General features: G+C 38.1%; 1 protein-coding gene across 6 annotated transcripts in view; it reads right to left on the reverse strand.

Annotated features, from left to right (window-relative positions):
* The window catches only part of diaph2 (diaphanous-related formin 2), a 185,830-nt gene that overhangs the window by 55,725 nt on the left and 117,903 nt on the right, over nucleotides 1-12,202 (reverse strand). For all 6 annotated transcript variants that reach the window (XM_027135703.2, XM_027135707.2, XM_027135706.2 and 3 more), the window contains 2 exons: nucleotides 4,560-4,661; nucleotides 2,568-2,807 (listed from right to left, as the gene is read on the reverse strand). In XM_027135703.2, coding sequence (XP_026991504.1) covers nucleotides 2,568-2,807; nucleotides 4,560-4,661 — 342 coding nt within the window. The remainder of the gene's footprint in view (nucleotides 1-2,567; nucleotides 2,808-4,559; nucleotides 4,662-12,202) is intronic.

A 12,202-nucleotide genomic window follows, 5' to 3' on the forward strand; every position in this document is an offset into this window, starting at 1 on the left:
CTTAAATCATCCATACAGGCAGTTCAGAAACACCAATTGGTTGTGGTTTTACCCTACCTCTTTCACCCCTTTTTCTGCCTTTCCTAATCAGCAGATGCCTTTGAAGTCACACTTGTTGATGTAAGGCCTGGGCAAGTGTGCTGGCATTGCAAAGAGCCCAAGACTAAGACCGATATCAGTGAGTATTCAATGCATATATTTGGCCTGAAATCAAAATTCACCAGTGACTGGGGCAAGGTGAGGTACTGATTACAGAATGCACTGTGATGGTCAGGTGTGTGCATGGGTATGTGTAAGAAATTCACTAGTGGTTGTCATATTTCAACTCCAGGGACAAAAGTATAAAACAGAAGTGGGGGTTAGTCCTGCTTTTACTCATACACTAATTCTGAGAACATGTAAAACAGCATTTCTGGCATTATTAATATGTAAGAGTCCTGTAATAATGCAACATGATCTACAATAGACAATCAGGTCTTCCTGGAGATGTCAGTGCACAAGATAAAAAACACTTCTCAGCAGTAGCAAACAGAAGGCAAGATTAAAATTCTCCAAGAAATAGAGAGACATACAAACTCCATGTTAGGGGCACATGGTGGGTGGGCAGGGATTCCAAACTGGAGTAGACACTAGCCAGCACCAGGCTCTGCACAGTACATACTGGAGATGTAAATCAGCCAGCTACTTCAACCATGCTTATAAAGAAATGCCATGCACCTTATTGAGTCATTGAAATGGACTGCACAAGGCCATCACTTCGTGTTAGTCCTGGTGGATAATGTGATGTGATATTCAGAAGCAGTGCCTCTTGGCAAAATCTCAGCATGCAGTGCTGCAGAGATACTCTTCTATGTTATCCAAATTACAAAAGAGAAAGAGATTTTAATTCTGTTTGCACCACTATTTAACAGATGCATATGAATTGAGTGGTTTAAGAGTGTAATCGAAAGCTTAAAAACATGATCAATAAGTTTGTTTCTAGTCCAGACTTTTTCCATGTGCCTTTTGTTTACGTTTTGTGTTCACGTGTCTGCACCGCCCTTGTCTATTCCCTCCCGCCTCAGCACACCTGTCCCTTATGTGTCTAATTGTCTTTAGTATTTAGCCATGCCACGCTGCCTTTAGCAGTAAAGAATCCTTGTCTTTGTTTTCTCTGTTTGGTTTTGTTTGTTTTACTTAATAAACCGTGTTTTTTTTAATATATGCATTTGGGTCTATTTTTAACCCCGGTACTCTGACAGAAGGATTCTGCCACTCAGACCCAGCGGTATAGCGTCTAGCCTGGCACCGGATTATTATGGGAACATTTTTTGATTATTCTTTCTGCCTTTTTAACCCCTGGACTTGGACATTTGTTTTATCTTTCTTTTTTTGTGGTACTTTTTTAGTGGACATCGCTACACATTTGTTCCAGTGGGAGACTGCTATGCTTCCTGTTTCCCTTGGAGTATGCTGCCTCACTTCTTGCCTGTGGAGGATGTCACCAGCTTGATTTTTCCTTTTTTCCCCTTTCAGTGCCCTGCGACATCGCCCCGCACCTGTTCCGCCTGGGGACATCATTAGTGTGTAAATTTAGAATTAAGATGGCAACTAATGATGAAATGGCCAGGAACTGGCATGACATCACCTTCATAAGCACTCAGATATACAACTGCTTAAAAATCAAGTAACACAAAATTCAGACAGACTTATTCGTTATTATTTTCAAAAGTGTTGTCAATTACATTTTTTCATTTGGGTTTGACATCAAAAGACTAATATGGGATGATTAATAAGCTTTTATTTCCTGATATTTACATTTTGATGTGTTAAGCAAATTAAAACCTAGAACCTTTTGTTTGAACCCACACATTTTTTTTCACAAATCATAAACACTGGACGGACGGACAGACAAGTGTGTCTTGTGGCCCATGTGTGCCCTACTATATTGATACCAGAGTGTTGTCAATGGGAGAAAAGCAAGTCAGAAAGCTGAGAAAAGAGCAAAAAACACTAGGAGCCATTGTACAAGCCAGTAGAACAATTTAGAGTGCAGTGAAAAAGAAAGACACCACTTGTCTACTAACAAATGGACAAGGAAAAAAATTCTGAACTGAAGGGGCCTTAAAGGGAAAAAAGAAGCAAGAGATGAGATAATTATTAAACCAGGTCAACAAGCTCTTTAAAAGCTTATGCATGATCTCCAGCCATCTAATCAGCTCAGATAAAAAGGAAGGAACTCAGAGTTCAGAGCTGCCATTTTAAATAGAGAAACCATGTAAAATTTGTTCAGCGCTGTGCTTTTTCAAAAATACAATTTTTGGTAAGGTAAAGCAAAATTCTAAATATTATATTGTTCCTCTATAAGTCAAGCAGGTTTTAAAGCTTTGTGTGAAACTAGCCATTGGAAGGACATTTTGGATCTTTATTAGGAAGTGTAAATTAAACTATGAGAGTATAGAAAGTAAACAGAAATACAAATTTATTGTGTGGTACCTTGCAGATGAAGCATTCATGTAGTTTACGAGTGTAAATTAAACTATGAGAGTACAGAAAGTAAACAGAAATACAAATATATTGTGTGGTACCTTGCAGAGGAAACTGATGTTAAATCCAAAAGTTTGAGCATTTCTGGTGCCGGCATTCATGTAGTTTCCCACAAGCAGTACCAATTCCAGAAACTTGCACAAGCCCTCACTCTTTTTTACTTCCTCACATGCAAAAGTGACATTCATGATGTCAGGACGGATATTGTTTACTTGCTCCTCGAATGTCAGCTTGAACAGAATTCCAGTCAGACGAGGGCGCAGTAGTTTCACTGAGCTCATCTACAAATGAAAGAAAATGACATTTGAAAGATGTAACTTCATCATCTTGTTATAATGTCTATACATCCATATTTTGCACATATTGGGTCATTAAGTCCATATCATTAAGTGAATATCTAAAAAAAATAAAATCTCAATCGGTCTGTGTTTTTTCACATTAGTAGACATATCTACGCAAAATTATTTGAAAAAATGCACAGGCAAGTGGTGCACACACAAATGGATTTTGCAAAGTGATCATGAGCCTGCACACACCAAATTGTCAACCAAATCTTTTCAACCTGAAACAAAGTAGTTATCACAAAACATTGGGTTCAATTTGCAGATGTATTGTTACTATGTGTTTAACCTTACACTGAAGTGATCACCATTAACTTAATGCGAGATTTGACATAGCAGGCTTATTTTTGTTTGTTTTTTTCTAGATACATCCAGAGCCACTGGTCTTAAAAAATTGCTCTAGCATGCTTATTGCTTTGGCAGCAGATTTATTAAGCGAAATTGATTAATCAATTAATTAGTACAACCTGCCACATGGAATGAAGAACAAGAACTGCCAAAATTCTATGCACAACCTTGATAAGATAAATACTTGCTATATTATTTGCATGCAGGGATGCTTTAATACAGCCCTTTTGGATGACTTGCACACAGATTTGCATGGCTGTTGATGCCAGATTGGCTGGTTTGAGTATTTCATAAACAGAGAATTTAACACATAGCAGTCTCTAGTGTTTACAGTACACAGAATGGTGCAAAAAACCAACCAAACAAACAGAGGGGAATGACATCACATCATATACTGTAATTCTCATGATATTTTCAAGAGCATAAAATGAATTTTACTCCAGAAGAACTGCTATTTGATTGAAACACATTCAGTTCTGTGTAAACATGAAAATATCTGTAAATATTCAATGTTGAAATTCTCCTGCATTGCTATCTTACATGAAGTCACAACCCTAAGACTGAAATCCTACAGGAAAGTCTGTTTACAGGATAAACTATTTACAGGATGTAAATAAATGTTCAGAATAAAATAGTATACTATAGAGTACATACTCTTTGTGTACATACGCTTTAGTAAGAAGCTAAATAATGTGAAAATAGTACGTTTAAATACCTGAAAAAAACATTTTGCTGTGTAAAATGTAAAGTAAGAAGATGCAAAATATAATCAAAATCAAATCTAAATCATCTTATCTTAAAAAATCTAGTTTATGCCATGCTGTTTAGTAATCACAATGTAATGCCATGCTGTTCAAAATCACAGCTTCTGTCAGTCAGAATGAGACTTTTATGACAGTTTATATTCTTGGACTTATATTACAATGTCTTTTTATATATTGAATATCACTTATCCCACAGATACTGAGCATGGAACTCTTCTGCACTCTTTCTTCCTGTCTCTCCAAAAAACAAAAAAATACATAACTAACTCATTCATTCTTTTCTTTTTACTCTTGATTTCTCTGCACTCTCTGTATCTGCATCTCCAATTCAAATCCTTCACATACTGTATAAAAGGTATTAATGTGAACATCAAGTTAGTGTGAGTGTTAGTGAGATGGGGTTGTGTTGAAAAATTCAATGTGCACTGCAGGAAGATTTAATCTTTGTGCAGAAAAGAGTAATGTTGGATGAGATAAAGAAAATCAATGTCTAGGAAAAAAGAATAAGGTAAAATAGCGTGATTGCTCCCTAATGTCTCAGGGAAGGCTGCTTGTGTTGTGCACTGCCTTCGATACATACCACAATGCCAAACTGTTCTGACTCGCAGAGTTCTTCGTACTCACTCTTCAGCTCAGCCAGAGAATTCAGTTCCTTCTGTTCAGGAAGATTCTTGATAAGATTCTGTATACAGAAACAGCAATCATTAGGCATGAAAGGTGCACAGAAAGTCACATAGTTCGAATCTACCAAAACAGAAGGGAAAATAAATGACTAATCTGCATCAAAAATATGTCCAAAAACCCCATTATTTTATATGAGAGAATGGGGCTACAGAATCTGTTGTGCTAATTCGCTAAAGTTTACTCATATATTAGATCTCTAAAACTGATTTCCCTATTACTCCTTCCACATCCTCACAATGCAAAGAAAGCTGCTTCAAGTACACCACAGTGAATTGCCTTAAAGAGAGGAATGTGTCTTCATAATAGATTTAGCTATCTTGGCACAGACAAAATAAATTTTGTGGAGATGTACTCATTACCATAAAGCTTAACTGGAATCATTAAGGGCGATAACAGTGAGGGAGCCAGTGAGGGAAAGTAAGGAAAGGTTTTTCAGCACAATATTTATAATTCTTTACAATTATCCCTGGGAGTACACACCAGGTCTGACAAAACATAAAAACTGCCTGTCTGGGTAAAAACTGCCATATTTTGTCACCAAAACTCTTCTAACCCTTTGAAGCATGGAGTCCACAAGGCCTCAGAAAGTGTGCTGTGATATCATCCGCTAAAACTTCAGCAGCAGACACAATGTGGCCCTTGTCAAAGGCACTCATATTATTACACTTGCATTAGATTTTATAGTTTGGCTTCGGTGTGAGTAAAAATGTCAGAAGCATAAATTAAGCATAGCATAACACTATTTATTTTTGCTTAACTTTGCAGAACTAGCAGGATTAAGGGATGTGTGTTTGGGGGGATGTTTTGTATTTATTTTTATTTAAGTCATATAGAAATATTCATCTGAAACACATCCCAAAGCAGGATGAGTCAATCAACTCTCTCCCAGCTTCTAGACACAATATGTACCTGGGGAGTCAGTGGGTCCTGCCAAGATAATCATTAAGCCAACTGGGTTCTACCAGCTGGTAATGGTACCTGCATGCTGTTACTCATTATTCTTACTCTTGACTTGATTACCTGTCAGTCAACATTCAGGAACAAAAAATAGATCTGAACCATAATACAGTGCAAACTCATATCCTTAGTCAAACAATGAAAAACAGTTCAAGGAATTAATACAAGGCAAGTTCAAGTCAAACTTTACATTAGTCTTGTGGTTTCTGTATAGCATTAATATGAAAGGAAAGGGCAAATGTAACTCAGGATATCATCTGTCCCTTTGTGACATCTGTCCCATTGTTTAATTTGGCAATAGGGTTCAAGGTCCGAGTCAAGAAGGAATGCGAAACATTAGAGTTGAACTCGTTTCTATGGTAATGAAGGGGTCTGTGAAAGACTGTTATGTTAATGGGATTAAGGGTGGGTGAAAGTCCAGGATCTGGTGTGGGGCTGTTACATCCTTTCATGCTTTGATTGTCACCTGAGTGTTTTATCTCTATCTGAAGGGACTGCCCCCTAAAATGTGTATATTTACAATGTATTACAACTTTAAGTCAGACTTGATGACTGCAGCGCCCGTGCCAGTACGCTCTGACCTGCAGACTCGTTTCTTCGTGTATTTACAATAAAGACTACTGCACAAAGATATCCAAGTTTCCTGGTCTTCTCTGGAAAACGTTTACAACAGATGGTGCCGTGACCCGGATAGAGCTTCTCATCTCGCTAAACTTCTTCAAAACTTCAAGCTCCAGAATCTTCAGATTTTTTCCAACTCAACTTTGATTTGGGGAGTGTTACTCTATCCAAAGAACCTACAGACCAGTATACACGTGGTTATCCTCTGCTTTGTCAGGGAAGAGTTATCAAACAGTTGCAGGGTTTGGTTTAACTACAATTTTGGTTTATCCTCTGTTTAGGCAGGGACGAATTTTAGGGTATCCGCTGTTTAGGCAGGGATGAATTTTGGGTTATCCTCTGTTCAGGCAGGGAAGATTTTTTTTTAGTTTATCCTCTGTTGATCAGGGAAGAATTTTGGGTTATCCTCTGTTGATCAGGGAAGAATTTTGGGTTTATCCTCTGTTTATCAGGGAATAAATTTGAGTTACCCTCTGTTTATCAGGAAAGGTTTATCCCCTGTACATCAGGGAAGATTTGTGTAAACGTTTAAATCAGAAAACGTTTTAGGTTATTCTCTACTTTAGAGAAACCAACAGTAAATTGCCTAAAAAGAGAAATACAAAGAGAAATACCAAAAATCAAAATGTTTAAAAAGAATGCAAGACTGATACCCACTACTGAAAAAAGGTGGATTAGCTACCCCTTTGTGGACTAGTGGAGAGTTCATATCAATGTTAGCAGAGCAAGTGACAGACACAGTCAAACAGAATTTGACAAAGAAATATGACATTCATCCAGACAAAGTATGGTCTATTGAAGAGTGCAAAAGGGTGCTAGGTGCTTGTATCAGATAGAAAAATATCAAAGGAATTATCTGTTGCCACATGTAATTTTGTGTTTCCTCGGCACATGAGCATGCCCAACATATTGCAGAGCTAGAAGAGCAAAACAAAGAATTACGTGCTCGAGTATTTTCCATCACTAAGAAGTTAGGGCACAGCAAGGCTTCATTGTGTGAAAAAGTCGCTATCAGAAAATGCATATCCTGCCTTGGAGTCTTTTTCCCCTTTTCCACCGAGGCAGTTTGAGTGCTGGTTTGGAGCCAGAGCCTTATTTAGAACCAATTCTTTCTGTTTCGACAGCCAAAGCACCGGCTCTGAACCAGTAAAAGTGGTTCTTAAATAGTACCAAAACGTTGACTAGACTTAAGAAGTCTATTCTTTTTATACATTTTATAATATACCAATGTTTAATACACTTACTTTACTGCAATATAATCATCAGCACACATGATAGTAGGTAGCTACATGCTAAGGCTAACTTTTTTCTATGTTAATGATAAAAGAATGTTATGTACTTTCTCTATTACAACCTCTATTTTTACAAATAACACGGAGCTGCACGTACACGTTGGATTCGCTGCGTTTGGATGCCAATGTAGGTTGACAAAGCCATGAGCATTAACAGTAAAACAACATCCGCCATTGTCTGCACTAACGTTGCTGCGCTGGGAAACGTGAGACGTATACAGTGACGTCAGACTCGGCTCTGTGATGCTCTGTAGCCGGTGGAAAGGCAAACCGGTTCTTAGAAGGTTCGCCAGTGGAACCAACTTTTAACCAGCACCAGCTCTGAACCAGCACTCGGTTCTTTTTGGTGGAAAAGGGGCATTAGTTTAACCAAGAGGGAGACAATGAGTTCCTTAGCAAACTTACTGATCATTCGGTCAATGCCCTTGTGTGTGGAGCACGAAAAAGGGTTCAGAGTAGAATAGAGGAGGTAGAAAATACTCCTGGCCCATCTCCAGTATTACAAGTGCAAACTGTCATTAAAGCTTTAGGGCCTGAAGCAATAGAGAGACTTTCTCAAAGTTTGCCATCAGCCCGTGCTAACTTTTCTGAATTTAGGAGAGCATTAGCAAAAAAATTGCGTCTCTATGACATGTCTCTAGCGGAGGTCACTCAACTTACTGTATGTCTCAGGTGTTAACAGAGTTAGAATTTAATTGTTTTGAAAGTGCTGTGAATACTTCTGAGTTCAAACATGATAGCAAAGATGAGTTTCGAGAAGGAGTTCTTAGGATACTGAAAGATATTATTGGGCCAATGATTGACTTGGGCCAGAGTCACTAGCTGTGTGCAGAAAAAGGAAGAAACTGTAAGTGAATACACTGAAAGATTTTGTCAATCAGCTGTTGCATACAGTGGAATAGCCAACAGTCCAGATGATGTAATAGATGGTAAGGGACCATTAGTCAGGGCATGGTTTGATGGCCTTTCATCAGAGTACATGAATGCTCTGCCTTTCTTAGACCCTACTTGGTCTAATCAAACACTGAGAAGCAACTTGGACAGGTTAGTCACCTGGGAACACGATTCTGATGTTAAGATAAAAGTCAAAGTAGCCGCAGCATCGCTGAATAATTCCTATGCAGAAACTAGGCAAGAACACAGATTCCCTAGGAGAGAGGGAACATGTAACTATTGTAGAAAATCAGGACACTGGGTAAAAGATTGTAGAAAAAAGCAGCAAGGTATCAGAAGAAACTTACAGCATAGCCCCTCTCCCGCCCAGCCTGCTTATAACCCAGAGGTAGTCCATCATCTTTCTAGTGAAACCCTAGGACAGCTTGCTCAAGCCTTGCTAATAGCACAAAAAGAACAGAGAGAGCAGACAAAAGACTAATTGTTGGGGCTGTGAGTGCATACTTTCTCCAGTCCTCTACCACAGTGATAAAAGAATTTTTGTAAAAGGTACTATACAGCATAAGGAGGTTGATTTTCTGCTTCATACAGGTGCTGAAATTACTGTGATTCCAATTGCATTAGCCAAAAGCCTTGATATTCCATATAACAAAACTAAGCTGTGCTTAACTGGTGTTGTGGGCAATGATTCAGTTTTGTATGAGACTTCCCCCATTGAAGTTCAGTTAGGGACAAAGCTATTAACGACATCTCTGTTGTGTGCCTCTTTAAACACTGGTTCAATATTGGGAATGGATCTGCTAAGACAACTACATTTAACATTAGACATTTCCCCAGATACTGCTAACATTAAAATATCCTCAGCACAAATTGCAGCAGACAGTGTATTGCCACCTGGATTTTCGCATTTGTAAGACACCCTATCTGGGCTAAAGGTAAAGATGATTGTGGACTTTAAACATCAGTAGAATCTGTAAAACTAATGCAAGGAATCAAACCCATCATAGCAAAGCTACTGGAACAGGGTGTTCTAGTCAAGAGAATTAGTCCATGTACTGTAACTCTCCCATATGGCCCATCAAGAAAGCCAATGGAACCTGGAGGCTCACAGTTGAATACCAGCTACCAGCTACTAGCAAATAGTTTTTTGACTACTAGCAAATAAACACAAACAATATCACTCCTTTAGTTGCAGATCCATCTACTATCTGTAATGGTTTGCCCTTGGACTGTAAAGTGTTTTCTGTAATTGATATGTCAAATGGTTTCTTCTCTGTTCCTTTGCACCAGGATTAGCATTTACTGTAGCTTTTGAACAATATCAGTGGACATGTTTACCTCAAGGTTTTCAAAATTCTCCAACCATATATCATCAGACAGTGAGATTTATCTGATCTAGAATATCCAGTAAAACAGTCAACAGTCATTCAGTATGTTGATGACATCTTAATTGCTTCATCAGACATAGACATACATAAAGCTGAGTTGTCTTAAAGTGCAGCCTACACAAAGCACAAGTTGCTAAAGATCAGGTTACCTTCTAAGGGCAGACCATTGGATCAGGGATTAGATCCATAACTGAAGACAGGGCAGCTGCTGTAAAGAAAATATGCCCACCTACTCCTGTCAAAGCACTTCGCTCATTTCTAGGCAAAGCTGGATATTGTAGAACATGGATAGAAGAATATGCCTTGCTTGCCCAACCACTCTATGATATGTTAAAAGGACCTGTCAAAAACTCAGATTCTAAGAACAGCACCTTAAAGCATTCCGTCACCTGAAAGAAGCATTATGCCAACCTCAACACAGCACAGGTGCCCCACAAGGCTGTGCGCTGGGTCCATTTCTCTATATCCTTTACACCCATTACCGCAGCACAACCTATACTAGCAACACCATCATAAAATTTGCAGATGACATGACATTGGGGTGATTAACTTTTTACATCACGCTGCCATAAGGGCAGCAAACATCCTAAAGGGGCTTCTCATCTTGTAAATCATTATTTAAATTGCTGCTGTTTTTACAGCTGAAGTTACAGATTGTACACATTAGAAAGTGCTCATTCCCAAAAAGGCTTACATATCATTAAGTAATACGTTGAGAACTCTAAATGAATAACCTTGATTAATTGTTAGTATGGAAATGGCAGCAGGACATCTAGGAGTGTCACTAAACAAAGTTTATATGTGACTGTAATAACCATTTAAAGCAACCATTTGGGTTATAACACCTATAACAATACCAAGCCGAGGTACATGTATTTAAAGATATCCGGCTAAATGGCAATGTACAACCCAACAATTTGGGAGTTCTTACAATCATTACACATTTAATGTAAAACCCCATTTAAACTACAAATATTAAAAGCAGTATAAAATATTTGAGCAGGATTTGTACTGCATTCTTCTTGACTCCGATGTACCTAAAGTACTTCATGTTTTTTGTCACTGTCAATGGAATAAACTTATTCTTCTTCATTAAGTTCTTTGCTCTAATTGTTATATTTTCTTACACTGGCAAGCCACCCAGCCAGAGATTTACAAAAAAAAAGGCAGGGAAAGGCAAGAAAAACAGATTTTCTTTTATTTAGGGAACCCCCTCATTTAAACTAAAATTAAGAAAAGAACATTTTAAGGTCAGGTTAGAACAAAGAGTAGAGTTTTTGAGCATAAGCAGGAGAAGATACATTTCTGTTTAAGTTTCTAACGGACCTAAATAATCCCAACGGAGTCTGGTGACAGAGCTGTATTTGAAATGTAACAAAGTAATGTTTATAGGTTTCTAAAATAACTGAAACTTGTTGTGTGGTAGTTATAATTCTATTAGGTTTTTTTTTATTTAAAGTAACTGAATCAGCCTGACACAGGTGTGTGAATCATAACTAAATAGTTTAAAAAGAAACTGAAACTGGTCATAGTGTAGACAGCCAGGTTAAAATAACAACCTGAGATAGTGTGGGTTTGTCCGACATACTGCGACACTGTTTTAAACATGTTCTAAGCAAGGGGTGGGCAAACTTTTTGACTCGCGGGCCACAATGGTTTCTAAAATTTGACAGAGGGGCCAGGCCAGAATAGGAGATTGGTGTTTTTGTGTGAACTAATATAAATTAAATGTAAAAACCATTACATGAAAAGATTTGGCCCTTAACAGGCAGCAAAACACCATTGTGCTTAGTTTATTGTAAAAAATTTTTAAAAATGTATTAATTTAATAAAGTAGTAATAAACTTCCATTCAGCTTCAGAGGAACAGTGTTGTTGGTCTCCTTTTTGCATATTGTGAATATTGATTGTCTGGTGTTATATTTGTTGTGGCAATTCTCAAGATAGATCTGAGGTGTTGGTCAGTTGACTTGGATCTGTGACGGGCTTTGTTGATGTTCATGACGCTGAATGTCTGTTCACACATATAGGTTGAGCCAAACAACGTCAGCATCTTCTGTGTCATCCTCCGTTCTTGTGGAGTCTGTTTAGCGTAGTTAGCATGTTTTGTGACAAAATGACGGCTGATGTTGAATTCTTTAAAAACTGCTACAATTTCTTGGCATATCAGACATACAGCTGTTGATTGAACTTCAGTGAAAAAATATTTTGTTGTCCACTCTTTATTGAACACTCTGCACTCACTGTCTACTTTTCTTTTCTTCGGTCCACTCATTTTTACTGAAGGGCTGAAAGTGCAAAGCGACAAAATGAAGTAGAGAGTAACCGTAATGCATCACACTCAAGGGTCAATGTCTTTGGGGTGCGCCATCTGCTGGGGAAAGATAG

This window comes from Tachysurus fulvidraco, chromosome 17 (genome assembly GCF_022655615.1).
Source record: "Tachysurus fulvidraco isolate hzauxx_2018 chromosome 17, HZAU_PFXX_2.0, whole genome shotgun sequence".
NCBI lineage: Eukaryota > Metazoa > Chordata > Actinopteri > Siluriformes > Bagridae > Tachysurus > Tachysurus fulvidraco.